General features: G+C 36.7%; 1 protein-coding gene and 1 long non-coding RNA gene across 2 annotated transcripts in view; one reads left to right on the forward strand and one right to left on the reverse strand.

Moving 5' to 3' along the window:
• LOC309644669 overlaps positions 1-26,834 on the forward strand; it is a 546,086-nt gene that overhangs the window by 207,246 nt on the left and 312,006 nt on the right. The window lies entirely within an intron of this gene.
• Positions 1-26,834, reverse strand: part of EPRS1 (glutamyl-prolyl-tRNA synthetase 1) — a 67,388-nt gene that overhangs the window by 34,380 nt on the left and 6,174 nt on the right. The window contains exons 3-16 of the mRNA XM_082426133.1: positions 26,078-26,177; positions 25,056-25,212; positions 23,619-23,758; positions 22,235-22,329; positions 18,574-18,700; positions 17,683-17,875; positions 15,687-15,858; positions 14,041-14,274; positions 12,903-12,987; positions 12,423-12,482; positions 7,480-7,590; positions 4,422-4,558; positions 2,824-3,031; positions 2,100-2,212 (exon numbers count right to left, since the gene is read on the reverse strand). Coding sequence (XP_082282259.1) covers positions 2,100-2,212; positions 2,824-3,031; positions 4,422-4,558; positions 7,480-7,590; positions 12,423-12,482; positions 12,903-12,987; positions 14,041-14,274; positions 15,687-15,858; positions 17,683-17,875; positions 18,574-18,700; positions 22,235-22,329; positions 23,619-23,758; positions 25,056-25,212; positions 26,078-26,177 — 1,932 coding nt within the window. The remainder of the gene's footprint in view (positions 1-2,099; positions 2,213-2,823; positions 3,032-4,421; positions 4,559-7,479; positions 7,591-12,422; positions 12,483-12,902; positions 12,988-14,040; positions 14,275-15,686; positions 15,859-17,682; positions 17,876-18,573; positions 18,701-22,234; positions 22,330-23,618; positions 23,759-25,055; positions 25,213-26,077; positions 26,178-26,834) is intronic.

Below are 26,834 nucleotides of genomic sequence, written 5' to 3' on the forward strand. Positions count from 1 at the left end.
AGCATCTATTCATGTGCTTATTGACCACTTGTATATCTGCTCTGGAGAATGTCTTTGTCCGTTTTTAACTGTCCTTTTATTATCAAGTTGTAAGGATTCTTTATTTATTCTGCATACAAGTCCTTTATCAGATACACGTGCAAATATTTTTCTCTCATTCTGTGGACTGTCTTTTCACTTTCCTGATGGTGTCCTCTGAAGCACAAAAATTTTTGGTACAGTCCAATTTATGTATATTTTCTTTGGTTGCTTATGCTTTAGGTGTTATATTTAAGAAAGCACTGCTAAGGTTACAAAGACTTAAACTTATGTTTTCCTTTAAGAGTTTTATAGTTTAGCTCTTACATTCAGGTCCCTGATCCATATTTGAGTTAATTTTTATACATGGTATGAGGTAGGGGTCCGCTCACTCTTGCACGTGGTTGCTGATACAGCACCATGTGTCGAAAAGTTCAACAATTCTTTCAGAATAAACTGAGAGCCTACTCTCTTCTGGGCATGACTCTAGTTGGGACCATCACCACCACCACCACCACCACCACCACCACCACCACCACCACTAAATATTTAACAAGGGCTTAATAAGTACTGGGCACTGTGCATGCCGTTTACACACATGGTCTTATTTGACTAACGGCAACATGATACTAAGATGAACATGAAAAAAGTATCTGCCCTTAATGAATTTCCAGTGGTGGAAACAAGATAGATAGACAGACAGACAGAAAGATAGATACAACAGCACGTGATAAATATTCTAAAGAGGAAAGTGCTAGCTGCAATGGGGACACATAGGTTGGGTGCCTATCCAGATGAGAGGAATACAAGAAAGCTCTGGAAGAAGTAACATTTGAAAGGTTACCCAGATGAAGAAAAAGAAGCATGGCCATTCCAGGAAAAAGCAAGAAGTTCAAAGGTAGTTGATGACTTTGGAAAGCCCCAAGCAGTCCAGTATCTTGAACAGAAGGGATCAGGAAGAGGTAAACTACAACACAGATGGCTCAGGTGGGTCGAGAGGCCATTACATGAAAAATCTTGCATGCCAAACTAAGAAGTTTAGATTTTCCTCTGAAGCTAACAAGAATTATTAAGCAGGGGGGGATAATGTGATAAAATTGTTACTCTGAAATTTTTAGACTGGGGGCCATATGAAAAGTGGATCAGAAAAGTGCAAAACTGGAAGGAAGAGACTACTTTAGAAACTGTTTTGGCAATCAAGGAAGAAATGCTAAGGGCCTGAAACAAAGGCAGAGCGGTAGATGCACAGAGATGAACTAGGCAAGCAGTACAAACAACAAGGTTTACTGATTAGAATGGGGGATGAAGGAGAAGAACTGAGGAGAGATGGTAACTAGGATCTTGAATTTTGAAGTTTGAGGTACTTGAAAGTTATCTATTCAGAGATGTCTAAAAGGCATTAATTAGATTCACAAGTCTGGAGCTCAGGAGTGAGGTCTGATCACAAAGTTAAAGAGATGCAATAAGAAATAGCAAAGACAAAAAAAAGAAACGCGAACAAAAATTCAGAAACTGAAAGTTCTCCTAGTAATTCTATTACTTCATGGTTTAAAAAAAACACAAACATTTGTTATAATCCTCTAACTGTACCTGTTGTACTATTTGTATTCTACAATATACCTAATTAAAATACACTATAAAGAAAAGCTGCCTGTGATAAACCATAATGGAAAAGAATATGGAAATGTATATATATATGTGCAACTGAGTCACTCTGCTGTACAGCAGTAATTAATACAACACTGTAAATCAACTATACTTCAATAAAAAATATATTTAGAAAAAAAGAAAAGGTAATAGTTATAATGTTTATCCAAAGATAACACTGAAATTTTTTTCTTTTTACTTGGACCATGTGAAGATGAATGGTTTAGTTCTAGAAATAAAATTTGTTAATATTATGCTGTTTCAAAGTTAAAATTTGTTACGATGATGTCGGAAACAGTAAACACAGAAGAACAAACGAAACCGAACAGAGAATTGTCAGGTACAGTATTTTAGTGGAAGTTCAATCTTTAAAATATTATTCACTATAAGAATTTTAAGCATTTTCATTTAGATGTTCAGTTACACTGATTTACCTAACAGGTTCATAAGGTTGATCACATATGAAGAAGCCTCGTCTCTGGAGTTGTATAATGTCTCCTTTTTTCAAATCCTTAAGGCAGGGATCCCCCAGCATTAATTCTTCATGCTGTAAAGATGGTACAAGACCAAAATACACTTTCTTGAACATCAGAGCACTAAAAACAACCTTAAGATGCAAGCAGCTTTTCCAGCAGCTGCAACAGGATATGTTAAAAACTTTACTACTTAAGCACATGCAGTAGAACAGTGAAATATTAAAATAAATAACATTTATTATATTTCTAAAAGTTAACATTTATATACTGATGGGCTTCATGAACCTTTTAACTAACTTGATTGGTGTCCCTGCAGATATAAAGAAATCTCCCACTATAAATACGAAGTACAATGCAAGAAGCACACACAGACCTAGCTGAAAGGCACGCTGGCACAGCACTAAAGCACAAGGGTTCTAGAGCCAGGAGGCCTGGGTTTGAACCCCAGCTCTACGCCTTATTGCCCGTCCTCAAGCAACTTACTGAACCTCACTGTGCCTCGGTTTCTAGAATTTGTAAAATGGGAACATTATTCTTTTATATCATTTTCAACAAAATTCTGGAAATCTTTTCCATTTTATCTGAGGAAACAAATACTTAAAACTAATGTTAAAAATTCTAAAGAACAGGTTATACTGATACAACAGAGGAAGATGAAACAGGGTTTCTTTCAGGAGGCTACCTTACTGTTCTTGTTGACATACTGCTTAAAGTCCTCGTCTTTTCCCAGTACGGGCTTTGTGATCAAGTGCTCGTAAGTGACACAGATTGCTGGGACAGGAAGAGCACGTTCGGTCTCGGCAAGCCATGTGATCTTAGTGGTTTTCTTATAGTCTTTGTTCTCCAAATTCAATTTTGCATCAAGAGATACAATTTTTCCTTCTGCATTTCTAAAAATAAGATAGGAAAGTGTTTTCAGAAAACAAACCTTAACTGCCACAAATGCATTATTTTGTTCTGTACCTGTGATAAATCGATAGGGAATTTTCTTCGGAAAAATTTCAAATAAAACATTTATTTGAGTTTCTAGTAGGTGCCAGACATTAACTGGTTAAGAGATGAATGAAGCAGAGTCCCTGCTATCAAGATACTAATATGTGGACAGATCCCCGATACATCTGATAAAGAACATGAACATGTTTATGAATTTTAAAGTCACCTGGAGTAAGCATTAAAAAACCTAAAATACTGTATTTCGAAACATTTATCAATTACTTGACATCATATGTAATGACAGGACAGTTGAGATTTCAGAGTTTACTAAATTAATCTTAGCATACTATGTCCCACTTGTGTAATCTTAAGAACAAACTGGTAAGTGTAGCACACTATAATAACTGGGAAGTTCATATTCACCACAGAACGATTAAACTTAAAGTAGATTTTAGTGGCCATCAACAGAGGAATGGATAAAAAAGATGTGGTACATATATACAATGGAATATTAGCCATAAAAAGGAACAAAAGTGGGTCATTTGTAGAGACGTGAAAGGACCTAGACTGTCATATAGAGTGAAGTCGGTCAGAAAGAGAAAAACAAATATCGTATATTAACCCATACATGTGGAATCTAGAAAATGGTATAGAGGACCATACTTGCAAAGCAGAAACAGAGACACAGACGTAGAGAACAAAAGTATGGATACCAAGGGGGAAAGGGGTGGGGTGGGAGGAATTGGGAGACTGGGACTGACACACATACACTACTGATAGTAGGTATAAAATAAACTACTGATGGGAACATACTGTAAAGCACAGAGAACTCTACTTAATGCCCTGTGGCGCCCTAAATGGGAGGGAAAGCCAAAAGGGAGGGGATATATGTATATGTACGGCTGATTCATTTTGCTGTGCAGTAGAAGCTAACACAACATTGTAAAGCAACTATACTCCAATAAAAAAAATTTTTAAATAAAAAATAAAGTAGACTTTAGGATAAAGAATGTTATACATACAAATTCTGTCCAAAGGATCTCTCCACCATGCAATCGCATTCTGAGAATTAGATAATAAAAGGGGGGGGCCTCAAGCATTAGAATTATTTTTTATATCTACATGTAGTCGTTTTCAACATCACAAGCAATATCCTAATACCCTATTAATGTAATGAAACATATATGGGAAAAAACCTTAATGTGTCCAGAATTTGCAGCGTCTATGCCTGGGTAGATGTACCAGCCAGCATCATGAATGGGTCTGAATTAGGTAATTTTTAATAAATGAATAAACATAAAAGACTTTCCTTCCATATCTATTTGAAAACAAACAAAAAGTTCTTACTTGTGTATTTTAGTAATGTTGATGTTGCCCCAATTTATAAATGTAACCGTCTCACCCTCTGACAACGTCTCTGCGTCAGCACCTTCAATGAAAACTTTAGGACTATACCACACGGGTTTCAAGCCAACATCAGGATTCTGATTGATAAAAAAAAAAAAAGAGAGAATGTTCGTTGAAACAACAACTATTGAACCCGGTATGAAATTTATACATTCATTCATTTTATTCCTTAACAAAAACAGAAGTCATCTGTATTAGTTTGATTCCCAGCTCTGTGACCCTGGGTCAGACACTTGACCAATAATGTACTGGAGTCAGATGAGGTGGTCTGCCCCTGAGATTACTTCCAGCCTAAAACAATCATTCTTTGTTTTTAGAGCTAAGACAGTATTTGTCCCACAGTGTCCCTCCAACCAGAATCTGCTTTGCTAGCCTCCAAAATCTCACTGCTTTTGCAGCAAAGGAGAAAATAAAGTCATTCCTCATCAGTGGCTGTGGAACAACACTATAGGAACAGACGTCATCTTAGCAGGAAATGGTAGATCTTTCACATTTTAGGAGACAAATTTTAAAGACAGTAGCAAACATGTATAGAAAGACGAATTTTCTGCCTTTTCAGTATGTATTATATGAAGAAGAAAAAGAGATCCGGAAAATAAAAAGAATGCTATATTTGTTAAATTTCAGATTTTTGTTTGACTGAAATCAAAAGAAAAAAAAGTGTAAGAAGATCCTTTGAATAAATGTTAAATAACACGCGTTCAATAATTGTTCATTGAATGCACCAATGGACTTGAAAAAAATCGGTATGTTGCAACAACTTATACTATGCTGGGCTCAGAACAGAATACTGACAGGCTAAATATAGAACACTCTGTGAGGGAAAGGAAAATGAAAATTCCACAGGGCAAACTGAGCAATCCAGTCATCATTTAAAGTGTTTCCTAATCAATTAGTTATTTAACTATTACTTATTCTTTATTATTACAAATAAGCACCCTTAAAAGTTCTATTCTCAACGTTCAAATTTTAAAACATTAAGCTTCACATTTAAGCTAACTGTAGTGGGCAGTATGATACTTCAGAAACCACCATTCACCTGGCTGAACCCATCAGATGCAAGATAAAGGCAACGGTAAAGCCAAATCAATCTCACACTCACACTCACACACACACACACACACACACACACTCTCTCTCTCCCCAGATCTTATTAGGGGTACCCTTAAAATAAGTCTTCCAAATTAAAAAGAAGCTAATGTCATACAGAGAAAGGCAATCATAGTCTACCACTTAGAACATTTATAGCTCTTCATGAAGCATATTATCTTACATGTGAGTTAGTCTATGAACATAACATAGTTATGAGTAAGGTTATGAATATATTAGTCTATTAGTATACGAGTGAGTTAGTCTATGGACGTAAGCTTCATTGGATAATAAAGATATTTACAGACAGCTCACAAAGCTGGAACAAAAGGATCTATTTTTGCTTCAAGACTATCAACCTAGCAGTTATAACCATGTGAGACAACAAACATGGCTTAACTAAGAGGAACTCCCTGCTACCTGTATTTAAGATTTATATTCTGAATTTAGATAGACAGATATCATTGTCACTTCACTGATATTTTCTAAAACACAGCCAATGGCAGCGTGATAGACTCTGGACTCAAGCTGTGATTCAATACTATTAGGTAAAATGTTTTGGCTTAAAGGCAATAGCGAATAACCCAGCTAACAGAGAATGCACCTCAGCTTTCACACAGAGATAAGAGCATGGATTATATAATACCTCCAGGAAGAAATAAATTCTTATTATACACTAATATGCTATCTCCACAAAATAAAAAATAGGCACCAACTGAGTGTAACAGTTCTGTGTGATGTGCTGTGGACAGTAATACCGCTAGAATAAATTTCTTCAGTAAGAAATCCACAAAAACATTTACTTCAATTAGTATCAAATTCTTAGACAGCTCATACAATTCAACATCAAAAAAACAAACAAGCCAATTTAAAAATGGACAGAAGAAGTGAATAGACGTTTTGCCAGAGGAAATGCAGATGGCCAACAGGCATATGAAAAGATGCTTAACATCGATAATCATCAGGGAAATGCAAACCAAAACCACAATGAGATATGTAACCTTGCACCTCAGAATGGCTATCATCAAAAAGAACACAAGTAACAAATGTTGGCGAGGATGTGGAGAGAAGAGAACCCTCCTACACTGTTGGTGGGAATGTAAATTGGTGCAGCCACTGTGGAAAACGGTATGGAGGTTTCTCCAAAAACAAAACATAAAACTACCATAAGACTCAGCAATTCCACTCCTGGGTATATATCCGAGAAAAACAAAAACACTAATTCGAAAAGATACATGCACCCCAATGTGCACAGCAGCATTGCTTACAATTGCCAAGATATGGAAGCAACCGAAGTGTCCATCAACAGATAAATGGACAAAGACGTGGTGTGTACACACACACACACACACACACACACACACACACACACACACAGGAATACTCAGCCATAAAAAAGAATGAGATTTTGCCATTTGCAGCAACATGGATGGACTTGGGAGGCATTATGCTAACTGAAATAAGTCAGACAGAGAAAGACAAATACTATATGATATGACTTACATGTGGAATCTAAAAAATACAACAAACTAGTGAATATAACAAAAAAGAAGCAGACTCACAGATATAGAGAACAAACTAGTGGTTACCAGTTGGGGAAGGGTGGGGAACAGGACAATATAGGGGTGAGGGGGTGGGAGGTACAACAAATGGGTGTAAGATAAGCTCAAGGATGTACAACACGGAGAATATAGCCAATATTTTGTAATAACTGTAAACAGAAAGTAACCTTTAAAAACTGTATAAAAAATTGAAAAAAAATTTTTTTTAAATTAGTATGAAATCCTGACAAATAATGCTGGATCAAAAATGATCCCCAATCACGCTATTGCCACCAAAGCACATTTTTCCCTTTGATTATCCTGCTCCTTTAACAGAGAGAACAACATTGGTGAAACTGGAGGGTGACCTTTGGGTGTTTGGCTACTTCTTTCATCTCCTCCTGGGCCTCGGGGATGTTCACCGGGATCACCTCTTTCTTCAGTAACGCGACGTATCGTGGAGCCACCGGGTCAATAACCTGCAACAAAGGCATCCTTGTGTTAAAACATTCAGATATTTTTTAGAACTTCATCAATAAAATAAGTAATAGCACAGGAATAACAACTGGCATTCTTTGTTACTGCATTTACTAATTTTTTGGTTTACCAGCTAACTCTTCTCTAACATTTAGCTGTCAAGTAGAAAAAAGAAAAACAATCATAAACAAAGACTGCATGAAGGATTTAGAGTTCCTTTCCAAGAATAACTACTGACAAGCGAAAAGAAACCAATAGTTAAAGCATAATATTAGAAATATTTTGAAAGTAATTTTTAACTCTGATATTAGAAAGAAAAATTATCCTGTGGGGTTATGTAACAATCCTACAGGTAAATGTGATACTCCATTTTGTACTGTTGGAGAAGACTGTTTTGAAAGAATATAGATATATGTGTTTTAGTATCATTTTCTATAAGCAGTGTTAGGCAACACACCACCATCAAAAGCAGAACAGCATTAGGTCACCATAATAAGGCAATTCTATAGATTAAAAGTAAACAAGTATTTCTACTGGTCTGCATGCTGTATATATACACACGTACATAGGGACCACTGTGTTCCCAAGGGCCTGGCACATGCAGGTAATCAACACATATTTACAGGTTAACTGAATGAATGGTAGTACTCATTACATTCTAACCTACTCTACCTCCAAAACAGAAGCAGCACCCCTTCTGGATCCGATGTATCTTTCTCATTTCACTATTCAATTTAAAATTACCCATGATGACCAATCACAACAGCAGTATTTAGATACTAAATAAAGCATTTGGAAGAAAAACGTAGATAGATGCAAGTGTGGAGTCCAATAGCTAAGTAAAGTAATAAAAGTCATTTTTTTCCCATTAGAAGGATGCAGGAGATAGTGGTATGGCTAATTAAACTTGGCTGTGTCTTTTGGTTTATAGTGGGTTTTTGTTGTTGCTATTGTTTGGCTGGTATTTTGTTGTTGTTGTTTGCTTTGAGAGTATTTTTCAGAAATTCTGAATGAACTTAGAGAAGGAACCATGCTCAGAGGGTCAGTAAGCAAAGTCTGAAAAGCCATCTAACTTCCCCTTGATTGCTACTCCCTACCTGCTTATATTTCATGCCAGTACTAAATCAGCACCAGCCTCCCTCTAAAGTTACTATTTCATTCTTTCCTTCCCTGAGGTTTAAAAGTCATTCTTGGGCTTCCCTGGTGGCGCAGTGGTTGAGAATCTGCCTGCCAATGCAGGGGACACGGGTTCGAGCCCTGGTCTGGGAAGATCCCACATGCCGCGGAGCAACTAGGCCCATGAGCCACAATTACTGAGCCTGCGCGTCTGGAGCCTGTGCTCCGCAACAAGAGAGGCCGCGACAGTGAGAGGCCCGCGCATCGCGATGAAGAGTGGCCCCCGCTTGCCACAACTGGAGAAAGCCCTCGCACAGAAATGAAGACCCAACACAGCCAAAAATAAATAAATAAATAAACCTAAAAGTTAAAAAAAAAAAAAAAGTCATTCTTACTGGTTAAGGGTTCCTTCTTTCAGCTTCTACTGGGTTAGAATGATCACAGGTTTAATTTGTGACTACTCAGTTTAGTATTTAAGCCAGTAAGATACAATTTCTTCCTTTAAAGAAGCCAAAACTAGACGATCCAACCTGAGAAACTGACTTCAGTTCACTGCAGCTCAGCTTCCTCAACTGACAGAGAGCAGAAGGCTGCTTCTCACACCTGACGGATTGCAATGACCCCTTAGGGCGCTGGCCTGCGCAGAGTCTCATGCCACTTAACCCTGACTGTGACTCTAATGTCTGAAGTTAAATCTGGAAATCCATTTTTTTTTTTAATAGATCTTGAAAGCAGTTTTTAAAATTTATTTATTTATTTATGGCTGTGTTGGGTCTTCGTTTCTGTGTGAGGGCTTTCTCCAGTTGCGGCAAGCGGGGGCCACTCTTTGTTGCGGTGCGCGGGCCTCTCGCTATCGCGGCCTCTCTTGTTGCGGTGCACAGGCTCCAGACGCGCAGGCTCAGTAGTTGTGGCACACGGGCCCAGTTGCTCCGTGGCATGTGGGATCTTCCCAGACCAGGGCTCGAACCCGTGTCCCCTGCATTGGCAGGCAGACTCTCAACCACTGCGCCACCAGGGAAGCCCTGGAAATCCATTTTTAAACAAGCATTCCACAGGATGGTCAGGAGCAGACAAGTTTTGGAAACCTTGGATTAAAAGATTTTAAAGTCTTTTTCAGTTCTAAAATTGTACAGTTCTCAAAATCTCTGGATCAGTGGTTTTAAATTACTCCAAAAGGTCCAGAGACTCTTCTTCTGAAGCTGAGGGTTCTGCACTGAGACAAGGGTATTAAGAAAATGTATGATATTAGAGGTCAAGTCCCCAGAGTTTTCCCCAGTCAGTTCCAAAGCCCTGGCAGTCAGGCCTTCACACTTCTGGCAACTTAATTGAAAGAAACTCCTCTGGAAAAACTGCCTAGTCCAAGAGATGAGATGTAAGGTTACTGACGTCGAGGCTTTTCAACTAACCGGCCCAGCCAGACCATCTTACAGTGAGGCACAGCTGACAAGCCCAATCTTTTTCTCAGGGCTTCCAATCCCTCTCTCAGTTCCCTGTGTTAAAGATGAGCAGATAACCAAGGCTCACCAGATGTCTAAGAAATGCCTTTGATATCAAAGAAAAAACAAAATAAACCTGGAGGAAAGACATAAGAAAAAATACCATTGATTATATTGTAACCATGAAACAGGAACAGGAAGTTATTCTGAAAATTCAAAGCACAAACGAGAAATCTTGGAAATACGACAGCATAAATGAAAAACTCAACAAAAGTTGAGAAGATAGGGCTGAGTACATCTACCAGAAAGTAGAGCCAAAAGATGAGATGGAAAATAAGAGAGAAAACAAAATTAGAGCAACAGTCCAGGAAAGCCAACATGTGCTCAAGAAACGTTCCACAGAGGAGAAAGACAACATAGTAGAGGAAAAAACAAAGAAACAGAAGGAACTCAGGAAAATTTCCCAGAACTGACGGAATGAGCTTCCAGTCTGGAAGCCACATATTCTTCCAATGGATATGAATGAAAACAGACCCACCCCAAGGCACATCATTGAGAAATTTCAAAGTGAAGAAGCTGTTCATATAAAAGTCTCAAAAATCTTCACCCCATGCTCCCCTTCTCAGGGAGCTACCAGAGGATATAGCACAGCAAAGCAAGAAGGCAATAAAAAGAGAAGGAAGATCCGAGAACCAGATGACCCATCGCAGAAGAAAAGCAAAGGGAATTCCCAGGATGACGAGGAAGAGTGACCTGGGCAGACAGCTGTGCTTCAGAAGTTACCAGGCCTCTCATCTAGATCAGATGTGAGCAGCACGAAGGCCCCGGCAGAGACGTCTCTAAGGTGAAACTGAAATACCTGAGGCATGAGAACATTTTGGCAGGAAATTTAGACAACCTGCGCAGAGTCTGAGATGGAATTAGAAAATTAAACAAATGAGGGAAACAAAACAAAACAGTTAGCCACAAGAAAGCCAACGAGTTATGAGAAAAAATAGGAGACCTAAATCCTCATCTTCCCTTGTGGAAAGTAAACGGATGATGCCTAAAACAAACAAACAAACAGAAAATCAAGAAGAAGCAACACACACATCTCATTTAGAGATACGGGCAATAAATACCAAAACAATTATCTAAAAGAGCTGAAAGTGATTTATCTAGGGAGAGAAAATGGAAGGAAAGAAGACAGGGGAATATGCTGTTCATTTAACAGACCCTATAGAATTATCGGCCTGTAGTGAAATGTATTTCTTATATTTGAACTAAATGTACATGGATTATTAATGAAAAGTATTCCAATGTTAACTCTGCCTATAAGTTTTGAATGTATTTATTAGTAACTGCAGCAACAGAGCGAACCAATTAATAATTCCATTATGTATCCAAAAACTGACTAAACACAAAAGACTAAATAAAATAAATTCAAGACACATGCAAGACAAGCAACTATTTTTTGAGGCAAGGCATCAGCACAATCAAGCAGCAATACAAAGAAAAAGAATTTACAGAACACAATCACAGAAACCACGGCACTTTAATGATTTGCCTTATTATAGTGTCTAAGCATCTGCTTCCAATTAACAATGTCAATATGCAGTATTCCTCATTTGACTTTTATTTAAGACACAACTTTTTTTTTTTTTAAGCTAGATTCAATAAGACACAGGGATCATAATTAACGAACCTTCAATACAATTCAATGAAATCTGTGACTTTAAAACTCTATGTCCTCTCAGTAAACAAGGGAACAGTAGAATGGAGTTAGCCAAATCTTCCCTTTGCCACTAAGAAAACTAGAGGACATGTTTTTTTAAACTAGGAATAATGCATTTCAGTGGGTCTGTATAAGCAAGTCTCATATAAATGTGATTGTGCTTCAAAGCTGTATAACATCTCAGGTTATAACATGTAATATGCTAAAAGCTATGTGCTAAGTAAGGCAAATAAAAGCATTAAGTAATACCTTCTTACAGAGAGCTCGCAGCTTGAAAGCAGAAAAATGAAATGCAAAGTGTTCAAAAAAGATTTAAGGAAAAAACTGTTACCATTCCCCATAACTCCAAGATTGTTTTAATCATTGCTCTTGTTTGGTATAGTTTATAGGCTTAATGCATTTTATATGTTTAAAAAAGTAAAACATTCCATTTTCCTGAAAAATCTGCAAAACTGTAATATTCTTCACAAAATTTTCTCTACCATGAGCACACTAAACAATTCTACATGTAATCTATTACTTAGGAGTTAGGCATGAAAAAAAGAGGACCAGGAGTCAAAACATGTACCTTTTTGTTAAATGCCCAAATTTTGTCCCATTCCATGTTCACAACTGAACGTGAAGAACCCTAGAAAAACAATAATAGAACAGTTTAAAGGGCAAGAAGTATTAACCAGAATATTTTCTTTAAGTTAAGCATGGTAGAAAATAAACCCAATCAATACTTACAAGTTTACTTCCACTGGAATATAAAACTTAGTATGTACACACTAATCTCGTTACCCTGAGCAGTTAGAGTCATAACTGTTAGAGTCACATGTTTCACTGGGTAAAAACACCACAGCTGCCTTTGTCCAACCCTAGCATAGTTTAGGACATTCTCAATTTTCCACTATTATAACAGTGTTTTTTTCAAAAACACTCTGCCCTTGCATTATAAGCAACAAGCAAAGAACAGAAAGAACAACAGGAATAATAAAGACTAAAAGGATATTATTAGATACTTAAAAATCCAAACAGAGAAGCTGGAAAAGAAACTATAACTCACCTGAGCAGCAATAAACTGTTTCAGTCCTTCAACTGTCATCCCTCTTCTCAGCACACCGCGAACCGTAGGAAATCGTGGGTCATCCCTGGGAAATACGGCAAGTTTTAAGAACCAAGGAGACTTTTTTAACGTGTAGGTGCAGAGAGTACAATATATCTTACTGCATAACATTATATTCCATTTGCTAAATATTTGGACTAAGAGCTGGTTATAATAATTAGGCAGATCATAATACCATTGAGCCCAAGTTCATGGAAGAAGAAAGCTGCTTACTAGTCAAAAATTACTCAGTAAAATAAATGCACTACTGGAAACAGTAAAAGTACATTTGAAAAAAGACACAAAGGTGACACCTTCAAATACAGAAAACATATGCATTACAACATTTTTATTTGCTTTTTATTTAACAAACATACAAGATCCCTATTCTACATATGACCATGAGACACAGATAAGAGATGGTTAGCCTCTCGTTCATGTACAAATACACTTTATAAAGCCTTTTGGGTTGTAAAAAATATACATGTTGGTTATTAATATTCTGCAGAGACCTGCAAACTTCAGTAAGTTTGCAATAACACCCTTTGTATGCGGCCCAAAGTAAACTTCCCCTTTATCAAATTCAGCTCCACAGTAAAACAGTCTAAAATTACACATTATTCAATATATACTTAATATGTGTGACTATTACACGATGCTAATAAAAACTAATACACACGTTCGTGTTAATTCAGGTAAAAAAAAACATTCTTAGGCTTATAAGTATGGTAACCCAACTGAACAGGTTTCATTTACATGGATACATGCCTCTAAGATGATTTTAGTTTTTATACTCATCGTTCTCATGGAAATCCCATATAGGTTATTAATGTGCTACAGAGATTTTCAAACTTTTTCTAGTCCCAAACATGGACTCCATCTTTGTGCCCAAACATGGGCACTCCATGTTTGCTGCATTAAAGCAAAAGAGAGCAGTACCTGAGAACCTGGATAAAATAAAGACAAGGAACAGAAACCCTATAGCCCTATCCATTTCAACCCCTCCCATTCATCCTCCCCAACCCTCAAAGCAGTTTAAAAATTAGTGATATACCATGTCCTGACTTCCTCTCAAAATTCTAGATAACAGCAAACATACCATCCATCTACTAGTCCTTCATTGACAAACCACGTGAGCTTTCTTTTGGATAGCACTGTGTTGTTGAGATTTAGCCGACTATATTCCCAAATGTATGGTTTTCTTATGCCTAAAGCTTCAATAATCCAGTAAAACTGTTCATCTCTGTCATGGTATTCTGTTGTTCTCAGGGCATGTGTAACACCTTCAATGCTGTCAACTATGGGGCAGGCAAAATCATATGTCGGATAAACACTAGGAAAAAAAGTGAATATGTAGAAAATCAATGAAGGATTTTACCCTTTTCACCTTAGATTAGGCATTATAAGCAGCAGTACTGATTTAAAACATAATTCTTTACAAGGTAAGAATTCCTTAAAAACCAACAGGTGTTATGACTCATAATACTCAAAGTACATCAAAACATTTTTTTTAATCAGACTTTGAGGACAATGAATCAATTACCCACTCAATACTCAAACAAAAAAGCAAATATGCAATTTAACAGACAATGGGATACTGGCGCAGTGAATTCTATAATCACATTTCTGTAATGGCCAATGTATATCATGGTAAGAAGCAACAATAATTTCAAGGGAATTTAGCTTTTCAATATCTTAAATAATCCCACACTCAAGTAAATCTCTAGGTTTAATACTTTCATAAGTAAATGCATTCAAGAATAGAATGTTTCCTTCTCTGACAAGTAAAAGAGAAGAAAATTATTAGGTTGATTAAAATTCCATTTAGGATGGAATAGTCTTAAAAACAATTTCTGTCTAAAATAATGTACACAACACATCCACAGTTTCCATTTGAATTTTTAAAAATATATTATTGCATTATGCCTTCTAATTTTTAAGATACAACTTCACGAAGATGCTACTGCACTATGCTTTGCAATTATTTGATACTGAAAATGTGTACCCAAATTCACTTTTCCAAATGTATTCAAAGTATCTGCTTAGTAAACAAGGAGCAATTGTCCTGTTAAAAATGAAGGACATATATATACACACACATGAAGTGTTTGTCCAGATACAGATACACATACCTGTACCCACAAGCTTAAAGAAAGTTACATTAGCTACTCAGGAAATCATTTACATTCACCAATCTCTTCAGAAGTTACAATTCAGCATTTGTATGTAGTAGGCTTCTTCAAAGTATAAGAAAATATATTCTACGGTTACTTTATAAATTAATGGCCAGGTGGGGGCGACTTAAAGAAAAAAAAATCTATTAACCTGAAAACCACACAGAAAACTAACCAAAATTAGAAAAAACATGATACTTTCTTTTTCATATTTCTTTAAATCTTCTATCATGTTTACGAATAAACTTATGTCTAGCAGAATCAAAGTTTATAATAGGAAAAGAAGTATCTTCATCTAAAGAAACACACCACAGTATACCTGATCAATACATAAAATGCAACTTTAGGCAGACTCAAGGACTTCTATAGATGGAAATGATCTTAGACATAACCTAGCATAACCTTAATTGATAGGTAAGTAACGAGAGGCTACATGCTTTACCGAAGGCCATGAATGAACAAAGATCCAGATCTCTTGACTATTCTGCAGCTACTCCCTACTCCATGTTTACAAAAGCATCAAAGCAAAAGCATAGTAAGCTACCGAGCATAATGAATGAAATACACCTACTTGTATTTATTTCCAGTTCTTGGGTGTGGTTGAATTTTGCAGCGATAAAGCGTTGGGTCCCTCATGCACCCATTGTTACTACTCATGTCAATTTTTGCTCGCAAACAGCAGGACTGACCAAACTGGCTTCCTTTTTTCATTTCTTCCCACATTTGTAGATTCTTCTCAACAGCTATAAAATGATAGTTATACTATAGTTTATCTAATGTATTACTAATCTGGTTGAATTCAAATTATTTTAACAGCCTTATAATTTGACACAAATTTTCACATTCTGATTTTATAAGCACACCCCACTAGTTTAAAAGTACCGTAATAGTTCCAATATCTGATACCAAGAGTAAATGCATTGTTTTTTTAATGAAGAAATTCCACAGAACACTTAGGAAACGTACTCTCTCTCTGTTTTAGAAGTCAATACATTCCACTGATGTAGCACTGATGAAGGGTAAGAGATGATGTCTAAGGCCTGAAGGCTTCTCTCTGCCAGTGTTTTCCATGTTCCCATCATGGCACAACTGGCCAGTCAGTCGCTCCCTCCAATTTAACACTGGGTGTTTGAAGCAGAAGCATTCTGTTCCTTTGCCACCTCACACCCAAGGGACAGACCGGTCTGACCCAGCCCGGGCATTGGTGCTGCAGCACATGCCCATCTAAAGAACATATCTCTGGCTGAGAGCCTGAGCCCCTTGGCTCCCCAAAAGCACCTTCAGTCATTCCAGCGGAAAGCAGGATACTCTTGGATCCCAAAAAATGAGAGATGATAGAAACAGTGATACAAGTTTATCCCAGGGAAAAAACTCTATATCCCCACTGACTACGGTCCTACTTATGTCAGGTAGGTACCTGCCCCATATGAATAAGAAAGAACTGTTAAACAATGATTCTCTGTGGAAACTACTGAATATACGATGGACACTTTACCTGTTCTCAAAGAATCAGGTTAGGTCTAAAAGTCCAGTTGTTAACTATCTCTGAAAATGTAGAGAAACATTTAAAAGGGGGTAAAAAAAAAAAAAAAAAAAAAGACAGACTTCCATAACATTTTGAATTTACTACACTTCCCAAATGTGACACTCAAGATTTAAGTATAGGGCTTCCCTGGTGGAGCACTGGTTAAGAATCCGCCTGCCAATGCAGGGGACACGGGTTCGAGCCCTGGTCCAGGAAGATGCCACATGCCGCGGAGCAACTCAGCCTGTGCGCCACAGCTACTGAGCCTGCGCTCTAGAGCCCATGAGCCACAACTACTGAGCCCGCGCGCCTAGAGTCTGTGCTCTGCAACAAGAGAAGCCACCTCAATGAGAAGCATGTGCACCACAATGAAGAGTAGCCCCCGCTCACCACAACTAGAGAAAGCCCGTGTGCAGCAACGAAGACCCAACACAGCCAAAAATAAATTAATTAATTTAAAATATATATATGTATATTAAAAAAAGGCTGGATAATAAGATTAAAAAAACTTAAAAAAAAAAAAAGATTTAAGAATAGTAGTGTGGAAGTTCTGGAACATAATCACAGAATAAAAATAGCCAGATTCAGAGCTCAGGAACAAGTAATAACAAAGATATGCTTTTTTGTTAAGTGATATTTCAGACATTGGGTAGCATCAAGCTTACATATTATATTCACATTTACTCACACGCTGACAGGAAGATTTGGGTATGGCTAACATTCTCATCAAATATTCTAATTAGAAAGGCTCAGTATTTAAATTGAGAGAACTACAAAAAGTTGAAGATGGAATCACATGGAGTGAATGCAATGCAAAAGACTACAGGTAACAAGTGAGGTGCTGAGGGCACACGCATGCTAACAAAGTAATAACAATGTAACGATGATAGAGAAAGAGAAAAGATTTCTAAGAGATGAACTAACATATGAAACATATTTCCAAATGTGTTTCAAACCAGCATCTTTCACAGAAATCATTTTCTACTGAAGCAGAATACAAGAAGAATATCGATTAAAATATAAAACACTAAGTGTGCCTTACAGTTTTTTCTGTGTTTGGATTCTATCCTCTGCTCACGTTCTGCTTTCATCTGCTCAGCAGGAGTATCATCCACATAAGCCTTCCCTTCCTGAATTAGCTTCTCTGCATATTTCATTATAGTTGCAAAATGATCCGAGGTGTAAGTGAATTGATCTGGTTTGATATGCAACATTGCAACATCTTCCAAGATAACCTGCAATAAGAACCCAAAATAACCATCCGTTGATCTTTTGCATTTTCTTGTGTATTTTCAATCCTTGACACTGCATTTGGGCAAATGTAATAATACACCATCAGTCTTACAGAGCCTGGAAATGGCTGTGGAAGTTGTATGATATTAGATCAGAAAAGAAAAAAAAAAAAAAAAAGAGAGAGATATTCATTATACTAGCCTCCAAATTTTCAGCTGAGAAAGCTGATCTCATGGTGCTTTCCATTTATTCTGGAAAAGCTGATTATTATTGGTCATGCTGACAATTATTTGCCCTCTCTTTGAATATATTACAGTGCTTCTGAACAGATGATATAAGAGGCTAGGAAACCTTCACATTTTCCAATACCTACTTAGTGTTCGTTTCATTCATAAAATTATATGACAAAAAGGAAACCTGCCTCTAGTGACCAATTCATTTAAGAAAGTGATACTTGTAGGAAAATGTAACACTTAAGTAAATTCTACAACAGCTGAGGAGGAAAAGAATAAATCGAAGTTTTTTGGCATGGGAGCTCAACAATTCTTGGCTTAGGTCTCAGGCAAAGAATATACAGATGAGCAAAAGAAGCAGCTATGAGAACAAACTTAATTTATTTTCATACCATGAAGGTACCAGGTCACCCTCTTAATTTTAATCAACTTTACTGACAAAGGGTCATCACTACACCTTTAATTACCTTCTCAAAATCTTCCTTTTCTTTTTCAGGATTTGTGTCATCAAATCTCATGATCAGTTTCCCTTTAAAGTTAACCTGGTAGTGCTGGTTCAGAAGAGCAGCTTTTGCATGCCCAATGTGTAAGTAACTACAACAAAAACATTTTACAAAGAAACTCATTAACATGTTTTAACTAAATACTTAAACTTAACCTTTTTGAGGAGATGAGAACTAAACAAAAATCCTTCTAGTTGGTATTCCAGTCTTATTTTATTTGCTAACAAGAAGTACTGTAATAGAAAATCTGCCCCTGAGGAAGGAAAAAAAGACTACAACATTTATGAAATAATCACAAGAAACAATTTCATATGTAAAATCTCACAAAGGAATAAGTTATTTACAAACATTACAACCTTAAGGCTAATCTCTATTTTCCTTTTTTTTTTTTTTTTTTTTACTGAGGAATGAAAGGTAATTTAGTTAGAGGAAAACTGCTTCCAAAACTGTTTGCAATGCTACACAACCGTGGATCTTTCGTAAGACCAGATGCTACTGAGAACTGGGAACCCGTCCATCGCAAACAAGACAGAAGCACCTCTGAGGATGCCACTGTGACTGTGATAATTAAGTAAAAGAGCACATGAGAATTAGAAAGCCACAAGAAAGCACTTTACTTCTCTGGGCTTTAGTTTTCTCAGAAGCCAAAATGAAAAGACTTTAACTGAATGATCCTGAAGGTCTCATCCAGTACCAATATTCCACAGATCACAACCTATGAAAACACTATTCTGTTCTATGGGCAGCTGACCATTACACAGAATAAAATAAATCAGAGGCACTGTTAATATTATTACATATCAACATCCTCCTCTATCAATGAAGTGGGTAAAAAGCAATATCCTAAACCACTATTGTTGAAAATACACTTTTCATCAATAACAGCAGCCACAGTTGCACTGCTCTACAGTCACCTAGTTTCATGCACACCTCTGATCTCAGTTGATATCAAGAGGGGAGGGAAAAGTACAATGATACGTCTTTATATCATTTCTAAAATCAGTCTATTTCTTTAGATATTCACACAGCATTCTAGGTCAATGATTCAATTTTAAAGCGTTTATATGCATAGGCTAATGCAGACAAGTACAATGCAATGCATTTAGGGTTATTCAAAACTTTCTGCATAAAATAAAGCACCATAAGTTGCATCCCAGATGAGATCCTGGAAGAGAAAAAGGACATTAGGGAAGAACTAATGAAATCCAAAAAAGTATGGAGTTTAGGTAATAACTATATATCAATATTGGTTCATTAATTGTGACAAAGGTACCATAGTAATGTAAGATGTTAACATTAGGGAAAACTGGGTACAGGTACAAGGGAACTTTTTGGTTTTTTTGGTTTTTTCCTGCAATATTCCTATAAATCTAAAACTACTCTAAAATTTAAAGTTTACTAAAAGTAAAACAAAGGACTGTGAGTTCTGAAAACAAAACAGAAATACTTTGTGCAGTTTTCACTGAAAGTGTTACATCCAATTAACATGTTAAGAAGAGAAAAAAGAAGACTAATAATCACTGACTACCTACTAATTGACAGTTAATGTGCTTTACATACAGGAATTACCCTTAAGAGGCGTGATGAAATCAAACTATTATACTTAAAGATACTATCTCTGAATCTAAAATAATGTGTGCAATTCTAACAATTCTAAACCTCAGAAAAGCTAACAGGACTATAAAATATTCCCAAGATAAGTAAAATAATTGGCTCAAGAGACAACTACATCAGGAGAGCTAAAGAAAAATATGTTCCATGCTGCATTAGTTAGTACTGATGCTATATTGGGCTTTTCCCACACAAAACAGACATAGGCATATAATTTTTAGTCATACAGATTCTAGAGCCAGACAGCGTAGGTTTGGATTTGGCAAGTTGCTAAAACGTTGTATGAATCAGTTTCTGAAACCATTTGGAAAACTGGAGATAACAGTGCCTTCTTCACAGGGCTGACGGGATTAAACAAGTTACTACATGTAAAGTGCTTGGTAAGTACCTGCACATAACAGGTGCTATCTATGTGTTAGCTATGAATACGAATAAAAGGCAAAATTCAAGCCTTCTGGCCTTCATGAAAGACACAGGAAAAAAAAATGATTTAAAAACTAATTAAAGAAGACTTGTTTTGCAGTATAAGGAGATATGATCAAAATTATGAATGTTTTTAAACCTGAACACTGACTTATATTCTAAATTCCAAAACTGTATTCAACTGCTGGACTGAAACTGACATAATTCACAACAAATAAACATATTTTATCCAGTAAATAATAAATACGAGGAGCTCACTATTCCAAGAAGCGATAGTGACAGAAAATATAAAAAGACTCCAAAGGGACAAATGTTCAAATGGCATAGCTATGAACAGCCATGGCTAAAAAACTAGCTTTTATCAAACCATTAAAGTCACTACCCAGCGGAACACCATGACCTCTCACACCAAGAACACAAGAGCAGAACACTGGGTGGCAGGGACCCAGGACACCTGAGGGGATTAAACTATGTAAAGTAAGTATTATTTATGACTGACTCCACTTAGTCAGCTATCAATCAGTCATTTAATGATTCAGTCTGTGTATTTCCCAGAACCATTATTTCCCTTTCATCTCCTTCTACCTGTCCTTTACTTCACCACCTAAATCGGCAAACTTAGAAAAGCAGAGAGAAAATGTGGAATTCTAAAACTGGTTTGCTGTTAATGGCACTTATAGTTTGTGAAGAACTACATTAAGAACAGCTAAAATAAAATTGTTTCCTTATCTGTCACTTCCTACTGTCTACATACTCCATTTATCACAGATGGGTAAGAATTTGGCTATAGAACACAAAATCTGAAATTAAACAAAATTTGGGGGAAAAAAACCATCTCATGTGTAAAATATGGCACAATACTTTCCCAATGGCTAAGTTCCTGAGGCTAACTGCTTTAACAAAAGGCATTTAATCATATTAGCATCACTGGAAGGGTTCTTTTACAAAGTTCGTCCAGCTTGAGTCACAGAGACTGACATGTGCAAAGGCAGAGACTGCCCTCAGCCTTGGGGAATGCTGGGCAAGGACCCAGGCAGACCCATGCCGGTGGCTCCAGCCAGAGCAGTCCTTTTCCCTAACACGCTAGTCATGTATTATTATTTTCTATGGCTGCCAAGAGTGAAAAGGGTTTTGAAACCTACTAATAGTGGAAACAAATGAATAGGAATGGGCTTTTCAGGACTCCACTTACTTTATTTGGGGAAAAAATAACTTAAAATACATCTACCATAACTTCTTCTGCTAACTGAAAGGACTGCTCAGGGTACAAATACAAACCCTTACTAAAAGACACCCCCAAAATCTCAAAATGTAAATAAAACTTAAGCCTTTCTATTAATGGATGTGTTTCTATTTACAATTAAAATTCTGCCTGGAATAAAATTAAAATGTTATTTTTCCTATTGCTTTAATAAGCGAAAACTACAAACTTTTTATAAATTAACTATTAAGATGTTTAGAATTTTAACTCCCACAATTAAAATCTTACTTATTTCCTTCTATATATTAACCTATTGATTTTTAAAGTATTTGATAACTGTCTTAAAGCTTTTCCACTAAATGTATCCAATTATAAGTTATATTTTCTTACCCACTAGCCTCTGGAGGAAATCTGACGGTAACCTTTCCCATCTCAGCACCTGGAAGCTCAACAAATTTCCCAACATCTTGCTTTTTCTCAGGTACCTGAAAAGCAGAAAAACAACAACAACAACAAAAATAGTTACATGGTTAAATGTTTAAGAAAAATTCATTCAACAAATACTTACTCAGTACCTACTATGCACCAAGCATGGTTATGAGAAAAAATTGGCTAGAATATTGTCCCTGCACTTGAAGATTCAAAATCAGTTGAAGTTAACCAACAGCATTTAGGGTCATCAGGAAAATGCTTAAAAGGAGGCAAGAACCAAGCTGCACCTTGAAAAATAAATGCAAATGTATCAGATGGAGAGTATACAAGGGCAGTCATTCTAAGAAAAGGACTAACAGCACAGGTAAGACTCAAAGTCAGGGAAGAGCAGTGCAATGTTAGGAATGAATGTTGAGTGGGTAGGCAAGACGCTGACAGTCGATTAAGTCCAAAACATGAAGGCCTTTATAAGGTTGACTTTTATGTTTCTGGCAATGGGGAATCCTCAGGGGTATGGAATTACTTATCTGTATTTTCTAAAACTATACCCAGTACAGTGCAAAGTCTCAACGAGAAGAAAGAAGAGACCAAAAAAAAAAAAAAAGGAAGTTCAGTGATGAGATTATGGTCTTAAAACAAGCTGGGGGTAATGAGGCCTCAATAAAAATCAACAGCAGTGGAGACAGAAAACAAATCTATAGATACAAGAAGTAATAATGGAACTTCTTGACCAGTTAGAGGTGGAAAGTGGTGAATACTTTCTCAGAACAACTGAGGTGACTGTGGTGTCTTTACCCAAGCAGACAACAGGTTTCAAATTGTACTGCATCGGAGTAAAATTTGTAATATGTAAATATGTAAACATATTCTCTGTAATATGTAAACAGATCAAAGTAGAGTGACTCTAGTTGGGGGAAAGGACCTTTTTCTACTGTATTCAATGTCACATCTTCCTACAGAATCAACAAAAAGGCACTACAGAACCCCAGGACTCAAAGGTCACAATGGTTCAAAAGCCAGAGAATAGAAAATCTGGGAGGAAGAAAAGATGGTATAGCTATAAAATAATGTAATTTTAGTTACTTGGACTTTGGATTTCCTAAGGGACACACACTGGATGATCATAATCATCTAGAAATATAATTATGAAGATTAAGGCTTAACGTAGGCAAGCAGTTAAAGGCAAGCCAAGACTCAACAATGACAAATTCTTCCAAGAAGATCCTTTTTAATTGATCGGGAAAAAAAAAAAAACAACCAAACTATGAACATAATTTTCTTTCCAGATCTAAGATCTCAGGCAGACAAGATGTGAGCATTAAAAAAAATTTTAAAGGCTTACCACTTTAGCTTTGGTTGTTGAAACATTCCACTTGGTACCTACTGACTGGAAGGCCTGCTGGGCTTCAAGAAAACCAAACCAGCGTTTTACATGAACTGGAGCTTTGCTCTGTTCCAGCTGTTCCTGCCATGCAGCATTTCCTATTAGCAAACATAATTTTAAAACCATTCAACATATCTGCAAATTCAAAAGCAAAGTTCCAGTCGTGGTTAATTTAAGTAAATGAGATGGCTTAAAGCTGTGCTTCTATAATGAAATTTTAAAAATCTGGGTACACATGGAAGTGATTTCTAATACTTCAACATATTTTAAGAATTCACAAAAATTAATTTAAAATATTTTTTCATTTCAGTTCACTGGAGTGAATCCTAAATCCTGCCCTCACCACTGCCACACACCCACTAGAAGGCCAATGCTACATTTCATAATTGAGGAAAAGCTTTAAGTGGATCAACTAGAGAACAAAATAAAAATCAAGATCAAGAAGTACCTCTTTTCTTCAGTTGTAATATCAAAAATGGTACTGAAGGAAAGTTTACGTAATTCTTTAGCATCACAAAGCTACCTCCATAAGATATTATCTTCCTTTTATGAACATTAACTCAAAAATCAAAAGACCAAAATGTCATAAACCTACAGATGAAAACTTCTAACTAGGAAAGTCCTTCATTTTACGTTGGTTATTATTATAACAATTTAATTTAATTTGGAGAAAAGGTTAAGCCACAAAAAAAAGTACAGAGAGGGAGTTCTCTGGTGGCTCAGTGGTTAGGACTCCATGTTTTCACGGCCGAGGGCACAGGTTCAGCATCCCTGGTCGGGGAACTAAGATCCTGCAAGCCGCGGGGCGTGGCCCAAAAAAAAGGTACAGAGTATATTAAAGAAATTTTAAAAACGCTCACCCAGATTTAAAGAATGATAAAACATTTTGGCATATTTGCTGCAGGTTTTTTTTGTTTTTTTAAATAAACTAACAGAATTCAAGCCCCCTTTGAATCTCTCATCAATCCCATATTCTGACTACTCACAGAAGATGGAAAAAGTGACCTCCCAGGGAAACAACTCCAGCTTACTCCGCCCCACACACACACACACACACACATACTGAGCAACCAGACACAACAGTAACTGGAGTTAAGTAATGGCTGAGACAGGAAAGGTGCGGACATAAATGGGATGAGGAACAAGGCCAGCTCCAAAGGCACGAGAGGAGCTGCAGTAGCAAGATGGGGCCAACCTCCAGGGACAGCAGAGGACGGGGAATTCCTGTAACCAGAGAGGAATAAAATAGCCAGGGAGGTCATTCCTTCGTGAGAAGGTCCTAAGTGACTGCCATTAGGTAGACAGATGCTCATATACGTAGAAATATATGTACCTCTTATCCAGCAAAATATTAAATAATTAAAATAGAAATTCTTCAAGAAGAATTACCGATACCTTTTAGGGTGGCCCAAACACATAAATCTGCTAAGCTCAAGGAGTTTCCAACTAAGTATGTTCTCAGAGACAGGCAATGATTGAGTTCGTTGATTGCAGAAGTAAACAAATCACATGAAGACAATTTTGTAGCACTAAACTCCAACCAGTGATCAATCTGTGAAAAGAAATGCATCCCAGGGTTTAGATTTAAACAAACAAGCAAACAAACAACCTCAGTCAGAACCATGCCTGTCTCATCTCCATTACAGAATTTACCATTACGTGGATTTAATTGTGATTGCCCGGGATCTAAACTGGCACTTAAACACATATGGTTATTTTTCTATGTTTTCTTTTTTTTTTTTTGCCGGGGTGTGAAGAGGCACTTCAGGGAAGAAAAAGGAAAATATGAGAGCTGGAAGCAGGAGGGAATAACGAGCCTGACCGAACGCAACAGACAGTACCCAGCCAAACGGATTCAGCCACTTGCGGAATTTAAAAGTAGATACTCGGAAACTATTCTTTGTATTCTGAATTTTGTAAGATTTAGGAAAGTTAGAGCTGAATACAAACAGGGAAAAGAAAGGCATCTAAAGTGCCGTACTGAAAGTTAATCTACTACTGCTATAGTTAATAAGGTATATACTTAAAAAGGAAAATGTGTGTGACCCGGGGCCCTTGTAACTTTTCAAGAACTGCTGCCTCATCTGCAAGGTAAGAAAGTTGCATAAGAGCATAAGATGACCTTCGCAGTCACATCCAGCTATGAAATTCTAGGAATCCAGGAAGAGGAATACAGCACTAAATGACCCAACAGGACAGCTGGTATGGGTTTGAAAGTGCAAACGTAGGAGCTAAGACTTATTTTCTGAAAATAAAAACAGATGAGAATTCCTTAACTTGGTCTCTGATTAACACTCTGTTAATATCCTTAAATAGAGTAATAGTCCATAAGCCAACAATAAAATGAAGTTCCCAAAAGAGCCAAAGCCTAAATCAAAACAAAATAAAACACACCCAAGGAAACGTTCATTCCTTACCTCAGTATGTTCCAACAGGTTAGAGCCATACAGCCCAGCTGCAGTTGCAATTCTAGCCAAGTAGCGAAGTATGGAATTTATGTCCGTGAATACCACATTTCTAGAATATAAGCATGATATAAAATATTACTGTGGCTCTAGCAAATCAGTAAGTCATGAGACTTATGCAAAATGTAAAAATAGAAATCTTATAATAAGATACAAATATATACCATGTATCTTCTAGTATAGTAAAAAAAAATAGATCTAATTTGTTCTTTACTCTATTCTATCAAATTCTAATTTGTTTTGAGATGTGCAGCTAAATCCAATAATTCACTTCAGAGTAGACTATATGATGTTTTATTTTTCTAACTATTAGTTTCTACATGTCTATTCAGTGGTGAAAATATGAAAATTGGGATATCGAGAATAAAGTGATTTAAAATAAATCGAGGCAATGAAGCCAAGGATATACCGTCATAAAGAAGCTGGTTTTATCAACTTCCAGGTAAACATGGTAGATCAAACCTCATCAAAACTGCTCCTACAAGGAAAAAGAGACTAAGGAGAAGAGACAATAGCAGTAAAATTTCAGAAGCTAGAAAGCAGATGGAGTTAATAGGCCTGAAAAAACTGAATCTTAACTGGACAGTGGACAAAGCTGAAAACCAACCCAATTTAAATTTCAGAATCCTCTAAAGACTTGCGAATCTATGAAACCAGGTATCCTTGGAAGTGAGAGTGAATTGGGACTAAAATAAGGAGGCTTGGTTGA

This window comes from Balaenoptera physalus, assembly GCF_965194825.1.
Source record: "Balaenoptera physalus genome assembly, chromosome: 1".
Classification (NCBI taxonomy): domain Eukaryota; kingdom Metazoa; phylum Chordata; class Mammalia; order Artiodactyla; family Balaenopteridae; genus Balaenoptera; species Balaenoptera physalus.